The sequence below is a fragment of the Haliaeetus albicilla genome, chromosome 11 (genome assembly GCF_947461875.1).
Source record: "Haliaeetus albicilla chromosome 11, bHalAlb1.1, whole genome shotgun sequence".
NCBI lineage: Eukaryota > Metazoa > Chordata > Aves > Accipitriformes > Accipitridae > Haliaeetus > Haliaeetus albicilla.
Genome location: NC_091493.1, coordinates 19,013,202 through 19,030,069, shown reverse-complemented (window position 1 = coordinate 19,030,069; position 16,868 = coordinate 19,013,202). Strand labels below are relative to the sequence as shown.

The following is a 16,868-nucleotide window of genomic DNA, read 5'->3' as shown; positions in this document are numbered from 1 at the left end:
GCGCGCAGCGCCACGTACCGACGCGCGCAAGCGTCGCTTCGGCTCCGCCCTCCCCGCCATGTTGGCCCGGCTGTGGCGGGGGCGAGGAGTTCCCGGGCGCGGCGGGCAGGTCTCGGTGCTCGGCAGCGGCGGTCCGTAGGAGAGGCCTGCTGGTGGGGGGGGGTAGGAAGGGCGCGCAGAGGCACAGCCATCCTCCCGGCGTGAGGGGATTTGGAAACGCCCCGCTCGGTGGCAGCGCCCGCGTCTCGGTGAAAGCAGCCAGTAGGGCGAGAAGGCTGCTTGTGGTGCAAAGGCAGGCTCAGGGCCCGCAGCGGAGAGGAGGAGGTGGGAAGCCGCAACAGTCTCTGCAGGGAGTCTCGGGAACGTGCATATGACATTGGAAGAGGGAAGACTTCGGTCCGCTTAAATTCCTCCCCCCTCCCAATCTAATCCTACTTTTAATCCATTTTAAATATGATCACTGAAAGGGGAATTGTAGGGAGCAGAAGGAGCAAGGTTGCTCCATGGAGGAGAACAAAACAGTAGCTGTGGGCAACCTCAGTGATAGCAGTGTCCTCACAAACAGGTTGCACTCCCACATGGCTTGAAGGGCTAGGGTAAAAGTAACACTGTGGATCTAAAGAGACTACCTATAAGATGGAGCCAGAAAGGGAATTGAGGATAAGATGACTTACAACATAAGTTTGAAGAGCATCAAGGAGGTAAGGTTGGCAATAGGGCTTGAAACTGGAACAGTCACAAAATAGGATAAGCAAGCACATAAGACCCAGGCCTGAGCTCAAACGGAGCTCCTAGGCCTGTAGGCAAAGATTGGGTGTGGAAGTCCCAGGTGAGGCTGATCAGGATAAGCATGGCCTGTTAGTGTACTCAGGACCCTGATAAGGTAGAGATTTCATGCAGCTGTTGTATATTGCAGTGGCTTTAAATTAGTAATTTCTCCAGTTAAGTTTTTTCTTCTGTGAAACTGAAGATTTGCTCTGATAGATGTAGTGTTCTGTTCTCCTTGCCTTTGTGATAGAGCTTTTTTTGATTCTCTTCAACAGAGTGTACTATAAAGCCCATTGAGGGTAAAGAAAGAAGAGTATTACTCTGGAAGTCCTGAGTTAGGGCTGCCAGGGTTAAACAACTAGTAGTAGGTAGTGTTAATGCTCTTTACATTTTCCCTACTGTAGCCTTCTGCTCTTAGTCATCTCCAAATACTGCTGTGCCCTGCTGTGCAGGTGTTCTGTCCCTCCTGTGTGCAGTTACGTAGTGCTTGCTGAACGCACGCATGGGCAGGCTCTGTGCCTAGCAGAGCACACTTGTTGCTGGTGTCTCTGGAAGGTGCCACGTTTGCACTGTTGGGGAAAGAAAAGCAGCTCAGGTAGTGATAGATTGTACTATAAGGTACAGGTGCTGTTGCCTGTAGTGTAGAAGAGGGACATTCAGCTGAGGGCTTGTGAAATATGTGTACTTTGTTTTCAGATGTCCCTGATCTGGCCTGCCCCTGTTATGTATGGAATAACTCGGGGCTGTGTTGCAGAAAGGAAACTGTTTCCAGGAACCCATATTTCTCTCAGTTCCTGTATCTTCCATCTACAGTAAGGTACAGTTGCAAGCTTCATCTGTAAAGCTCAGCACAAGTTCTGTGCTTTTTGTCTGCATCAGAAAGGAAGAAATGCAGCCATTGCTGGTAAACTCTCCTTATTGTAAGTCCTGCTGTCTGACTGAAGTAACTGTTCTGAGGAACCAGGAAAATTACTGGTTGTGTTTGCTTCACTGGCTCGCTTTGCTTCTCACCTGGTTAGTAAGCATCTCCCTCTCCTGCCAGGCCCTTGCTAGTTAGGTCTGTTCCCAGATGCTGCGTGACTGCTTCTTTTCAGAGGTATGTGGCTGTCTAGGTCTGTTCCCCTGCGTTGTGCCTGCAACTGTCCAGATGACCTGGTAAGGCAGTAACCATGTAAGGAAAGCTGTTTTGTTGTTGTATTACCGAAGGCAGTAGTGGGAGATCTTGGGATCTAAAAAGCAAGCAAATTCAACTGATTGTGCTACTGCCTGTGAATTCCTTTGCTCCCCTCACCTACTCCTCATAGGTCTTTTCAGTCCTTCCCCTTGGCTGGTTCGTTAAGGCTGCAGGGAATGCTGTTCACCTCAGAAGAGAGCGTTCCTGTGAGGGATGTGTGCTCTTCCCACTCTTTGCGTGGCCAAGAAAAGGTGAACAGAGTTGGCACGGGTATTCAAACACTTACTGCATCCTATCCTTGTTACCCCTCAAAAGTACCTAGCAAAAAAGCAATGGCTCTAGAAAGAGCAATCTAGTCCTTTTCTTTGGACAGGAATAAGACAGACCCTTGAGAATAATGCTGCAAATGCAACTGTGTTCACATGCTGCAGTGAATTGAAGGGAGGAAGGTTAAGACTTGTACAGTCAATTTTGGGCAAGGGAGGATGAAAAGTTCCCTCTATTTCCTCGTTTTGTTCTTAATTCATTACAAGCTTTGTTACGCTTTCCCTTAGGCCATCGTAATGTTCTAGGGTATGAATGGGCTTTTGCCTCCATTTGTCATCTGAGTTTTTAGGTGGAGGTTGCTGTAAAGGTTGCTGAAACAACATGCTAGCAGTTGTTTTACTTAAGTTCCTTTGGGAAGGAACATTAATTTCACTGTAGTGACTTAGGATGTTTAAACCCTAAAGAGGTTTCCTGTGGGCTTTGCATTGATTAGATAAAATACATAGCATCCTAAGTGACACTGATGCATATGGAGAAGACCCATGGGTTCCCACAAAGCAGGAAGCTGACTCTGCTAGCCCTTTGTATGATGCTGCAAGGCTTTAAAGAGAGAAAGAATTTAAAAAGCTCATTCCAAGGAGCATGTTGAAATCCTCATCTAACATCAGATGGTTTTGGTTTTAAGTTTCTATTCTGGAAGTTAGAAGATAAAAAAGCTTTACAAGGGAAATAATGTGGAACAATCATTATAAAGTCATATACATGGTTATCCATCTGTTTTATTAGTTCTTAATATAAGTGTATTATTCCATAATAGTCAAAGAATTTGGCTAGAGACTCTAGTTTCCACCTAGTAAATTTTTGTCCCTCACATAAATCCCAAGTGGATTCTGTATTTGCACACTTCTCCAGTGCCCAGTTGTTCTTTATTCTATTGTACATTTTCAGGATGATTCAGATGGGAAAGTGCTGGTTTCTGCTCTGCATACCTGGAGTTTCTCATAAGGCTGTATCATCAGGAAGTATTTTTTTTAACCTAGTACTTCCTTGTTGTGGGAGCAAACACTCTGTTTTTGGAAGAGAGGCACACAGTTTGTGAGCTTAAAGTAGATTTTGGGTAAAGAAAGATTTGGGGATAATGAGAGTTTGACCAACTTCTAAGGTAGAGTTGATTAGTAGGAAACAGTTGGTTCCTTGCTGTTTGTAACCAGCTCTGTTCTAACATTAGCATCCGTGACACAAAGCTGCACACAGAATGTCCTCTGACTGCTTGACAGTCTTGACTGGGAAACCAGATTGTAAGGGATCTGCTTTTGCTCTGCTGGAAGTGCATCAATGAAAGACTTCACTGGTTCTCAGCAAAGAAATGTTCCTGAATGCAAATCAGTGCATGTGGTTTTTCCAAGTTTGCAAAGGAATAGACTGAATTACTTGGGCAGAATCTGTTGCTTTGTCTTCAGTGACAACGTTAAATTGAGTCCTATTCTCTGAACTCCAGCAGTGTCCTTCCACACTTGTTTTCTCTGTACTCAACGATGAGCGTAGTCCTATGGAATCTGGTAAATCCAAGTTAGAAGACAGCTCTTTTGGAGGAAAACCACAGAACATCAAGCTGCTTCACTCTATGTGGAAGAGAACTCCTTGCTCACAGGAGACAGAAGTCAAAGCTTAAGTTAGGTGTGCGCACAAAGCAGGTTTCGCTTGTTCTCTTCCACAACCATTGCTCCCAGTTTCTTGTCACTAGGGATATGGGGTTTCTCCATCACCGTCACACATAACCTTTCCTCGTTGTAGTGCCGTTTCCTCGGCCGCCTATGGAATATACGATTGGGGCCCGTGGGAAAACCGAATTTCCCTCTAATGGCAGGAGGATCTCCCCGCGTCTCTGGAAGGCGGTGTACCGAAAGCAGCCGCCGGCGGGGCCGGGCTCCCGCCCCGTGCGCGGCTCTGCAAGGGCGTCGCGGGTCGCCCTCCGGCGCCGAGCGCCCTCCCGCCCTGCCCGGGGGGAGGCGGGGCCGGGCGGCGGGACGGAGCGCCCGGCCGGCGTCGAGGAAGTGGCCACCGGAGGGAAGCGCTGCGCCGCAGTCGCCGGCGATGTGAGGGAAGGGAATCGGCCCCTTCCCCGCCAGCCCCGGACCATGGCGGCCCCCGGTAGGTGCCGCGGCTGCTTGCCCCGGGAGCCGGGGGCGAGCGGCGGGGTCTCTCCGCCCGGCTGTGCTGCGCGGCGGCGGCAGGCTGGGGGCGGCGGGGCCGGGCGGGCGCTGGCCCCGGCGAGCCGAGGCTCTCCGCGGCAGCCCAGCCCGCGAGCGAGCCGTCCGGCGCGTTGGCGCCGGTAAGCGGGAGGTGACGGAGCGCGGCTGCCTGCCCGCTGCTGCACGGCTCTGCTAGACCCTGGCGCTCCGCCGCTGGGGAAAGGGGAAGGAAGGTCCTCTCCCCGAGTTTAGGGGGGCCCCGGCGGCTCTTCAGAGCGGCGGTGGTTCCTTTGTTCGCAGCCACGCTGCTGCGCTTGCTACCTTATCTTGCTTCACTTGGCTTGAGCTCAGGGCAGGTGCTGGCAGAGCTCTCCTGGGTCTGGAGTGCTCTTCGGTTTGGCAGCTTAGCCCTGAGGGAGGGTGTTCTGTAGAGGAATCTGTGTCTGCTCAGCCTTTACCACCTAGATGTTTTTCTGTGATGTTTTGTAGAGAAGTCAATTCTTCCTAAATACTGCTTTATCCCACTGCATTTTCATACTTCCTTTTTGGGGTATGACTTGATGCCCCTTGCCACCGCGGCACAGTATCACAAGGAAGCTGAGCTAGGTTGCCATCAACGAGAATGTTTTACCTCACGACGCATGGGCTGGTAAAACTGGTTAGGAGCTGCAAACTCCAGGGGGAGAGAGGTTTAGCGTTTATTGTGTAAGTCTAGCTAGTGCCCAATTTGCAAGTTCCCCTCCCTGCAGGGAAGTGTACGTGTTTTATCTAAAAAAGGAAAAACGTGCCATTCTGAGGGTATGAAGTAACGTTAGTGTTTCACTGACGCGTATCTCCTTGTGATGTAAAAATAAGCTAAACGGAGGCCTCGGGAGACTTGTGGGCAAAACTACTTTTCTCCTTATAAACAGAAGGTGATTTCACAGAGACTCTTAACAGTAGAACAACTTCAGGTTCGCATATCATAATGCAAATCTTGTGTTCCTATCACGTAAGTTTGATTCGCAAAACTTTTATCTACTTTGATTCTGCTATTTCCTCTTGCTTGTTTGAAACACTGTATTTAAAATGGTTTTCTATTCCAGTCAAAGTGAGAGGTCTCACTAGGATGTTAATAATTATTGCATGTGATCACTATTACTTTGTTATGCATTCCAGCTAGGCAAAGAATGCATTCATTTCCTCATACATCACTTAAATACAAACACTTCAGACACTGAAATATGAAAGGCACTGAGGACCTCTGCCTCTTGGAAGCATGCTCTCTTTTAAGAATTTGATTATTAAGACACCTTGGGTTGGGTTTCATTTATATTGTAGGCAATCATCTTTCATAGGAAGTGCATCCCTCCTATCAAAGATTGATATTTTGGACTGCCATATTTGTGTATCCTCCATACACATGAATCCCAAAGTAAACTGAGGACAGGCTGTGTAGCGCTTTTTCATTTAGTCTAAATTTGAGGTGGGTTTGATCTAGCAGATGAAAATAGATTTGCTTGCCGCTGCATATGATCATCTGAGTTGGAGTAAAGGATTTGTCTGTTAGTTTTTTACCTGGTTTTTGGGCAATGAGAAGTCATGGTCTGCTTAGGCGAGGGGTGTAAATACCTAGAAAAGCTGTGTATTATTAGAGGCCCTGAATTTTCTTTATGGGACCTACAAGTACAATGGAAAACTATTTATGATCTGTAAATTGAAAAATGTCAAACCTTTTGGCTTGTAGAATGAAATAATAGGTAGTAACAGTTGATGACATCTGATTCAAATTTGAGAAGTGTTAAGTGGGCAAGATGTGGTCTTACCCAGAGCTGATATGGCAGCTTCCTGTAGTATTCTTTAGCTATTTCAGTGGTAATCCGAACCTTATGATATGGCCATAAACCACTATCCCATGTTTGCTCTGTACTCAAACATTGTCACCTCACTACTCCCAAACATGGTCCAAAGATAAATCTGATTTGTTTGCTTCTCTGAGAGGGACTATGAAGGCATGATATAGTCTATCACTATAGGATACTTTTATTTTCTTGCCATGGGCCTTCTGTGATTTTGACTGAATTGCTTCATCCCCTTCCATTCTGCGTGCAGTTTATAAGCTAGGGAAAGCTTTGTATCATGTTCTGTCTCTGTGCTGTTTAGTCTGTGGGCCTTCCACCTCAATTAGAGGTCTTAGGCATTTCTACAGTACTAGTTTGTAATCTCATCAGTCTTTTATCATTGCTGTGTAATGGAGTGTGCAACTAAGCACTGAAGAGGCAGTTACAACTGGAAAGGAGTCCAAAGGTTATGGTTTATCATTGCAAATTGCAGCAGAACAGCACCTGGGTGTTTTTCTGTGAAATAAATAGATAAACATGCCCTGCAATATTAATAGTGCTGACATTTTGTAAACGGAAGCAAAGGTCACTTTTATAGGAATGCAGAAACAAGGTATTGTTAAAATTTAAACTAGATTACACTTGAGAGTGTGAAAGATTTTTGAAGTGGTTGGCTGACACAAATCTTTCTTCATCTTGCTATTGCATATACGGTTCATATCTTTCTTACTTGAATTGAAGGCTTCCTTGTGTTTGTTTTTCCAAAACCAGCCTGTCGAATGCATTGTCAAAGCATCCAAAGTCAGGGTTTAAAGAAATAAAATACTCGGTGTTCACCTAGGGATTTACTTATATGTGTACAATAGGCAGAGTATACATTGTGCCTTGAAGTGTGCTCTCTGAGTTTTTCTGTAACTGATGCGTGAAGAGTTGTGGGAAAAACTCCTGAAACATTCTGTATTCTCTGTTTACTATACTTTTCCCTGAGGACTGGACAGTAGTTGGTGCTGCAAAGGGAGGTATTTGGTTAGACAAAGAATAGCATGATCCAGGAAAGTGAGTACTGTGTCATCCTTCTTTTAAAAAGGGATGTTGCAATTGAAACTATTTCTAGATTTTTGTTTTCTTTGAAACAGTCCTGTTGCTGACTTAAGCTTATTTAGCTCTTCAAGACCCACTTCCACTATTTTTGCTTATGAACATAGAGAGTTTCCTTGGCGCTAGAGGTGGAGTCAGTAATTTTATTTCTTGCTTCTCCTTTTAAAAGCATTGTTCCTCAGTTTATCCGAGAAGTGTAAAAGGCTATGGGAGTTGAGGTGCGAGGGCCTGAGAAGAGCTGGCACGGCTCTGTTAAGGGGAATGCCGTGCTGGTAGAGCAGTGCTATCTGGGGAAGCGGTACCTTTCCTAAACACTAGGTGAAGCTCCTTCCTACTGGGTGCAGAGGCTACACTGCTCTGGCTGATGTTGTCTCTGGGGATATAAATGCTGGCAGGGAACTTGCAGAGAGTCTGTCAAGTTTGCATCTTTTGCCTACATATCGGAGAAGGGAGGCTTCTCAGATACTTAGTGCTCCTACAGTGCAATGCATGTTTAAAATCAGTGGCTCCCCCACCCTGTGTCCTCTCCAAGCACAGGTGCTTCCTTTCATTGAAAGACTGGAGAAGGGTCTGTTTGCTAACAGGTTTAGTTGTGGAGGCTGTGCTCTTTTTAAAAATGCATGGTAGGATTAGGTATTCCATTTTACAGAATGTTAAAATGCCCTAGAGGCCACTGCCGCTTTCCCCGGAGTCCGGAGGTGGGACTTCTCCCACAGAGTGCCAGGGTAGAACTTTAGGAGCCCTGGGCACACCTCAGAGAGTCGCTGCATCGTCTCCTCATCTGATGAGGTCAGATTCAGCTGGATGTGCTGCAGTGCATGGATAGTTGTGCTGCCCTTTCCCACTGTACTGCATATAAATCAACTTGTGGTACTGGAAGCAGAAGTCTCTGGTACTCCTCCCTTTCTAGGATAAAATAACTGACCTCCTGAATTCTGCTTGGTTTTCCTGTTTTTGTTCATGTGATTCAGTCATCTTTGTCAGGTGATGTTCAGCCAGAGCAGTATTTTGGCAATAGTGGTGTTCTCATTGGTGTGAAAGCCATCTTTTTTTCACAGCAGTTCCGCACTCTTAGCTTAAAGGTCCCGAGGCTTTGTGTCTGTTTGTTTGCTTTATGAGTTTGCTGGATACCCTCCATTGAGAATGCTGTGTCCTACAATCCTCCCTCTGGGGTTCAGGAGCTGTATTCACACAGAAACATGCAGCCGTCCTAGTGAATGCTGCTGAAATGCAGTGTCCGTGTTCTCCATAGCTAGGACATTATCCCTTCACTGCTAGAGACTTTCCATTTATGCAGGTAACCATAACACTATTGGTTGAGCACAGAGCACATCTCCACGCTTTACTTCTCAACTGTACCACTTGTGCTCGACTACAATTTAAAGTTGGTAATTGTATGGTTTAGAGCTGGGGTACTGTAGACTAGACATCATTTCAGCCTTCATTTCTTAATGAAGGTTCTGGGGAAGGTGGCAGAATGGAGTCTTTGGAGGCTATTCAGAAGTTTTGGTTGAATTTTAATAAGGTGACTGCAAAACTGTCATCTTCAATTCTGGTAGATTCACTCTCTGCAGATGCTCTTTTTGGCATGCCAAATTTTAGGCATTGTCTTCTACTTTAATTAGAAAAATCTGCCTTTGCTTGCTTGCTTCTGGATGGAGATGGTTTGGAAATGTTGACACTTTTAAAGAGTCAAACTGGAATTAGAAGACGACAATTTGCTAATATGATTTGAAATGCTCAGCACTGAAATTTACCGTGGGACCAGAGCCGTAATCATCAGCTTTGGGCAAACTTCTTCACAGGTGAATGGAAAAATTAAATTTAGACTTAAAAGTTGTCTTGAGATTAGTGGGAGAGCACTGCATCATGTCATACTGGTTCAATCTGCATGTGATCTTAGCAAGCTGGAAACTGTTAAAAGTGCTTTCATGCCAGAGCACAGAAATACAGGGGTGTGTAGGTAGGAGCTGTCTCTAGAGAACTATGGAGTAAGTCAGTTTTGGCAAGTGTATTTTGGGCTGTGTTATGGCCACCACTATTGTATTAGTTCTTTCCTTCTGAAGAGAGGGTTTTTCATGCCAAAATGGTTGGGAAACCTTTGTATGACAGTTCTGGGGGAACGACTCTAACATAGGCTTGCAAAGTGTCTGAAGCCTGAATGGTAGAGCTGCTGTGCTGCAAACACTGGGGCTGGTGTACCCTTCAGTTGCATGCATACTTTACAGGCAGTTTGCTTTCTGCTGCAATGAGAGCAAATGTCTAACACCATGGAAGCCATAGTGACTTCCTGTAAACGTTGGGGGACCAACCTCACTTAAATAAAGGCCTTTCTTATTTTAGGTGTGCTGTATTCTGTGTATACTCCGCTTGAGCTCGTAATGGTCTGCAGTTGTGTTGCAGAGACCCTATAGTTCCCTAAAATTATTTTACTTCACAGGCAAAGGTGAACTCCCCTTTTCAAGCTATTTTGTTTTGGAGGTCGGGTTTTTGTGGTTTTTTTTCTATCAACATGCTTTAAATCTGTAAATCTCCACATGTGGTTTGTTTCACTTGAAACTACATAGGAAATCCCCTTCTTCATAGGAAGGTTTTTGAGAATGAAAAAAGTACTTATTAGTGGGGTAAATGCAAGCAGGAGTTCAGCCACCCTTAGAATTGCTCTATGGCTGTGAACACTTCACTTTGGATATATCTGCTGTTCTTTTGAAGTGTTTTGGAGCTTCTGACATTAATTATAGGGACAACCCTGTGGGTTTTTTACTGCAAAGCTGTGGGTCAGTTCTTGCTTTGAATTTAATCCTCCTCCCTGTGATCATCTTGCACCTGTACAGGAGTCCCTAGAGGATATGATGTGCTGATTGTGTATGCAAGTGACGCCACTGAATGGTGTCAGTACCTCCAGAACCTCTTCCTCTTTACTCGGCACGTTCGAAAGCATCGGATTCTGAGCTACCAGCTGGAAGGCGAGTCTGCCATCTCCCACCAGGAGCTGGACCTGTTCAACAGAAGTCGGAGCATCATCCTTTTGCTATCTGCTGAGCTGGTGCAGAGTTTTTATCTCCCTCCCGTCCTGCAGAGCCTTCAGGAAGCTTTATGGCCCCCGTACAAAGTAGTCAAGCTGTTCTGCGGTGTTACAGACTGTGATGACTATTTGACCTTTTTCAAGGACTGGTCTCAGTGGCAAGAACTCACAAATGATGATGAGCCTGATGCTTACCTTGCAGCTGTCAAGAAGGCTATTTCAGAAGGTAAGGTAGCAGCTGTGGAGTTGCACTTCCTGGTCAGGGGTTGGAGGAGGGAGATATGTGATCCTGTTTATCCTTGTTTTAACACTAGCGAGGTGTTTTACTGAAATACAAAACTATAGCAAATTGCACAACCCTTGTAAACTAGGAATTTTTGCAAGCCGGTTTTTCTGTGCCTGGTCAATTTGTCCCTAATTCAGGAGAGATTACCAGTGATTCACAGAGAACTTCAGAATTTGGAGGTTATCTTAGGTGCCTGGTTTTGAATGCAAATCGAAAACAAAAACTGAGTATCTTTAAAGTTCTGCCTGTAAATATTGTGCCCTGCAATTTATTGACCCAACCAATGGAAAATTATCTTTTCCTTCAGACTTGCATTCTGTCATACCAGAACCAAAAAAAGGTTGTCTAGTATGTATTCTCTAGCGCTGTGCCTGAAGTCAGAGATATAACCATAGTGGCAGCAGATCAGCTTGTTACCTATGATGGAATGACAGGGAAAATTGGAGAATTGCACTGATGGCATTAAAAATAACCCAACCAGTCTTAAAGTAATCACCTCATAATAAACACAGAGGACTTACTAGTGCAGAAGTATTAACAGCTGGAGACTACAGAAGCACAATGTACTGAGTTTTAGTTGAGTGTGAACTTTCCTAAACTCTAGAGGAGTGTGTGGTATTCCTTTCTCATAGTTTCTGTTGAAGTGAAGGTGGAGAGCTCTGGGGAGTCGTGCTGGTCAGGATGTTTTTATGACACTGCCATACTTAGGGTTATAGTGTTCTTTGTCAGCCTTAGCAGGACTGGAGTCCTGTGGCTGCATCTTGGATTAAGATTTATCTGTATTTAGTAGCATAAATGAGGCAGTGCAGTCTCCTAGTGTGTCTGGTATTGTGCACATAAAGGTGCTTTATGCCAGGATAACAATGGCAATAATCATGATGACAAATTTATCACAGTAAAAATAAATTTTGAAAGTCAGGATCTTGGCCAAAATAGTCCCCCTGAAAAAAGGATGACTTAAGGATGGTGCTGAAGATGGCATTCTCAGGTAACCAGGTCACAACAGATGTTTCCTAGTACCTTTTAAAAACTTGCATAAACTAAAGTTTGCATCTCCCTTTCAAACACCCTTAAAACATCTCGGTTTCCCAATGGACAACCTAGGGCTAAAGTAGTCTGGCTCATTTGCTTTCAGCCTTGAAGAAGACAGAAAACAGTGGCTGAGCTTTTGTACTCTGAAAAATAAAACTGACCAGAGATTAAATTAGTGTTTCTGACGCTTTCTGGCCAAAGTAAAAGTTTACTTACTGTTTTCCTCCAAACGTGGGTCTAGAGCATAGCACCAATATTTTATTGATTTTAAATATGATATTCAAAGTTAGGGAGGTTTAAACAACATCTCCCTGGATTACTGGTGTTAATGATTTCACTTAACGTGTCCAAGGACTGTCAGAGTTATTTTAGGCCAGAGCAGGAGTAAGTTCTAGTGTAGCTGAAGTGTGTGTGAGAGTACAAAGGGATGTTGATCCTGAAATCTCTTCCCAGAGCCAGGTCTTGCCAGTCTCTTCTGGCTTGCTGCATTCTGAGTGCACAAAGCACAACATGGGGCAGAAGAAAGACTCCTGCTTCCTGGGCTGTGGGTGGAGTGGGAAGCATGGGCGTCTATGTCCTTCATTAGATGGACTCGCTGTAGTGGGAGGTTTTGCGTAGCCAAGTGGATCCCTACTAGTGAGAGGCTTTCATCCACCTTGCTTTTTTTGGGCACATTAAAAACCAAAGAGAATTTGAGGTGAAGGGGAGGAGTGGGCATGGGAATGGATCAGCTAGAAATTACTCTGAGTCAACTGCTTCTCCCTATAGAGAAGCTGTGTTTGTCAAAGGGAAGCACCCAAAATCTGATTTTTATGCTGGGAAAGCATATTTGTTGGCAGTGATGTGCTGAATGCAGAGCCTTGTTAGCTAAAGAGCAGCCTCCACTCTCTTTGATGTCAGATGTAGTCAATGAGTTGTATTAAGCTGAGCTGGCTTTCTTCCTCCACTTCAGCAAGTGTTTCTCCACAGGTGAGCTAGAGCTCTCTGTGTACAGCTGGCTGCCCTTTGGCACACTGGGGGCTGTGTGCGGGGGACCTGGGTACTGGATCTTCCCAGCACTTCTCAGACCCCACCCTGGGAGGGGGGCAGAGGTGAGTCTTACTGGTAGCACTATGCTGTGTGTCTGAGCAGCCAGGGAAGTACGTCTTGTGTGCCTGGCTGTTTAGTGGGCTGGCTGCCATACATCTATGGCAAAACTTCTACGGGGTCAGGTGCTACAGTCTGACTTTTCACAGTTGGACATGGAGTCCTTCTCCAGAGGTGTCATCTCTGCTGAAAGTTAGCACGTGCTGAAAAAACCTGTGCTTTAGTTTTATGTAAATGGTGTTTTGAAAAGGAGATTGTGCTTTGGATTTTTGTTGTTGTTTCTACATAAAAAAAAAATCAGCTTATTTTTTGTTTTCTCACTTGAACAAGCATACATTGATTTCAAACTTACTTCAGTATATCTAGAACACATTTGAGAGAAAAAATGAGATTAAACCAAACTCATTTGCTGTGGAGTCTGCTGTAGCATTTTCAAATAGTTTGGTACACAAAGATTCAGAATTTCTGAACTTCTGTTTCTGTTATGGGAGCCCTACCTGATGTGAGCTGTCAGCTGAATGCAAGAGTTGAGTAATGTCAGGCTGTTTCTTCGTGCGCATCAGAGCAGTTGCCAAGGCAAGCTATCCACTGTCACTCTGACTTTTGTGGAGGAAGAACCTACTTAAGATAGGCTTGTTTCATGGCAAAAGTATTTGGATGAATGTGTCAGATCCTACCTCTGTGTGGGGAAAAAAATGGCTAGGTAACCTCTTCCATCGCGTGATTCTACAGACCAGGTTTTGTGAATGGCCTCAAATGCAAATGTTCTGATGCTTCCTCTGAAGAGAAGACAACCCCAGGTGTACATAGTTCCCTTTTTGGGTGAAACTGTGAAAACTTTCTTCTTGGCTGGTAATAAAAAATTAGCATCTGCCTTATAGTTTGGTTGCAGCCAGCCCCAGCATGAGTGACTTAAAGTAAGAGTGGTTGTGACAGCAGACCTTTCCCATAGAGAAACACAGCCTGTGCTCTGCTCCCAGGACTTCATTGTTAGGATTTTAGATGAAGGCTTTGAAGTCAGGAGCTTTTAGAAAGTCTCAGTAAAGTCCATTACCTACAGCAGACTGTGAACTTTTCCTGAGTAAAGCAGCCCTCAATTCCTACAGCGCTTAGCAGAGAAAGTTTATGACCATATTTGAAGTTATTTGTCTGGGTGTCTTCCTCTGGGAAGTACTTCTCTCCACACGTGTTCACCAGTACTTCTAACAGCAGTGTCAGCACACATTGAAAAACTAAGCCTGATGCAAAAATGACTGAGCTTCAGATTCCTAATAACTGAATCCTGAGCTAGTGGAGCATATGACACAGGACATGGTGAGGGTAAATAACTCTCCAGAGCCTGTACACTGGATGTGCTCAGGCTATGCTGTTGCCTGTAGTGCAGCTGTTAGGCTGTGGTTTGTTTAGCGCATCATGGGAACATGACACCCCCAGACATCACACGCTGAAAGCTATTTTAATTTTTATTAGCTTATTATGAATTCAGAAATGAGGAAGCACTCATCTAGCCTTGTTGAGAACTAGCTGTGCTGACACTGACTCTTGCTCTGTTGTAGATGGGGCATTTTTACTTCTACAGTTTCTCAATCCTGGCAAACTGCAGAGGGCCTGAAGGTTTGCATTTGCAGGCGCTCCTGTTATCTTTGGGAAGTTTTTCAGGCTATGCAATAACTGTGCTAAGGACATGGAAATGCTCAGGATGGTACTGTACAAGCCAGCTCAGTGCCAGCAAGCTATAGTCACCAGCCGGGCTGCAGTGACCAGCCTGCTACTTAAGCCCTCTTGTCTGCCTTGTGATACCACACCATGCTATGGTGTGTGCACTGGGCAGCTGGGAGTCTGTGCTGCACAGTTGGAGTCAGCGACCTTTCTCTTCCTCCTGTGTTCTCAAAGCTCAGTTGACATCTGTTTTGTATTATGCACATTTCAACTTGTCCAGTTTATTTCAGCCCCTACCTATGTTGTCTTGAAAAATTTCCCATTTCCTGCTTTAAAAGTTGATGTTTCCAAAGCATTTACTAATTAATCAGTGGCTTTGAACTTTCTGCACCCAAGCAAACTCTTGCAGGGAAAAACCCAGGGAAGTTGACATCTGCTGGAGATTGCTAAGGTGATAACTCAATGTTAACAGCAGTAGTGACCCATGCTATTGAAGGACAAGTGCAGCCTTGGCTGAGCAGAGCTCTCATGCAATGAAATAGACAAGAAAGAAAGATCTGTACGAGCAAACTTCTTGCAAAATAGGAGGGTTAGAAGTGGGTATAAGGAAGTATGTGGTGAATATGGAGGACAGTGGGCAGTTAGAAGAAAGATGAGAATTTTGCTGGAGGCGTATAGATGAGCAAGAGCTGGAATGTTACTCCACCTAGTGAGAGGTTCATTGAGAGATGCCAGAGACTAAGGCAGTGAGCTTTTGTTGGGAGGGAAATGGCATAACAGAAACTGCATGAGCTGTTAACGTTCTCCCTCCTGTACATGTCAAGGAATTGAATTAACTTCCTGACTTTCTTCTGTTGCACTGGTGAAACCACAAATGAAACTTGAGAGCATATCACAGAATCGTTCAAGTTGGAAGGGACCTCTTGAGATCATCTAGTCCAACCTCGCTGCTCAGGCATGGTCAGATAAAGCAGGTTGCCCAAGACCATATCCAGTCAGGTTTTGAATGTCTCTGCAGGTGGAGACTTCACAACCTCTCTGAGCAACCTGTTCCAGTGTTTGACTACCCTGAGAGTGACAGTGTTATCTTGTGTTCAGATGAGATTTCGTGTGTTTCAGTTTGTGCCCATTGCCTCTTGTCCTGTCAGCGGGTATTATGGAGGAGAGTCTGGCTCCCTCTTTTTCATTCCCTCCCATCAGGTAAACATTGATAAGATCTCCCTGAGTCTTCTTTTCTCCAGGCTGAAGAGTTCCAGCTCTTGTAGTCTCTCCTTGTATGAAAGATGCTGTGGTCCTTTAATCATCTTTGTGGTCCTGTGCTGGACTCAAACTGTAAAGATAAAGTAACCTTGGAATAGGCTACTTGGAGTTTGAGGTCAGATTGGAGAGATGCATAAGATGTTCTCAAGTGTGTCTGAACCCAGGGGGACGAAGTAGTAGTATGCAGGAGGTTCCCTTCAGCCTGACGCTTCTGTAATTATTTGATTGCTAACTTTTGCTCATCGCTGCCATTTAGGGCTAGAGCCCTAAATTCACAATGAATTTTTAAGTTTGGCAGGAGCCGCTCTCCTGTTATTTTGGGAGTTATTGATAAATTATTTGTTCAGTGATGATACATAAATTCCTGTTTGTTACGTATCTTGAGATTTCTGCCGAAAGGCAGGTTTCACCTGGAGTAGCTCATGGGCCAATAGTCTTTCTATGGAAGGGTGTCAGACTTCATTCATTTGATTGCCCTGACAAGCTCCATGTTAGGCCTAGGTGTGCTGATGACCTTCTGCTTTACTGTGTAACTATTTCAGGATAGTTTTGTGGATAGGATTGTGGATAAATTTGAACACTCTTTCCTTTCTTCCTCCCCCTTAAAAATATGTTAACTCACATTGAATACTTTTAAGGGCAACTTTTCACTAGAAACCACAAAAGCCACCAGACAGTAACAGAACTGCATCCTTCAGCATAGGACAGTGGTGATCTTATCTCAGGTGCCTACTACAACAATTCATTCAGGTGTGGGTGCTTCGTACTGTACAGTGGCATTGGTAACTATTCCTCTGACAGCAGCTACTGTATCTGTTGTGCTGTGTCTGTTTCTGGCAGGTAGCACTTCAGTCAGGACTACTCTGTCAGCCTAACACTGAGACTTGCAGGTGAGGCAGTAGTGAAAGGGATGCTGTAAACTGGGAAATGTAACCTCCCTCCCCACAGGTCCATTCTGTCCTGTATGGGAACATGTTCCTACAAGAGGGAATGCTGTAGTGTGATTTCCAGTGCCTGTGTAGTTTGCTGTTGCATGTGGAGGCAGAACAAGACCTGAATGCTGTAGCAACTCTTCCCTCTGCTGCTTGTTAAATTTCATAAGGCATGGTCATTGAGGAACATTGGATGCAGGAAGTAATCCTGCCAGTAAGAGGCATGACATGGTCAAGTGCTTTATGGGAAAGTTGTGCCACCCCCTTAA

The 16,868-nt window shown here is 45.0% G+C and overlaps 1 protein-coding gene across 4 annotated transcripts in view; it reads left to right on the top strand.

Moving 5' to 3' along the window:
- The first annotated feature begins 75 nt into the window (after positions 1-75).
- PIK3AP1 (phosphoinositide-3-kinase adaptor protein 1) overlaps positions 76-16,868 on the top strand; it is a 51,193-nt gene continuing 34,400 nt past the window's right edge. The window contains exons 1-2 of one of the 4 annotated variants that reach the window (XM_069796451.1): positions 76-324; positions 10,154-10,570. Coding sequence is in view for 3 of the 4 variants with exons in the window: in XM_069796449.1 (XP_069652550.1) it covers positions 4,024-4,360; positions 10,154-10,570 (754 nt within the window). In the remaining variant the exon portion in view is untranslated. Of the gene's footprint in view, positions 325-2,103; positions 2,213-3,909; positions 4,361-10,153; positions 10,571-16,868 lie in introns of those variants that run through there. The other 3 variants (XM_069796452.1, XM_069796449.1, XM_069796450.1) reach the window with 3 other exon arrangements.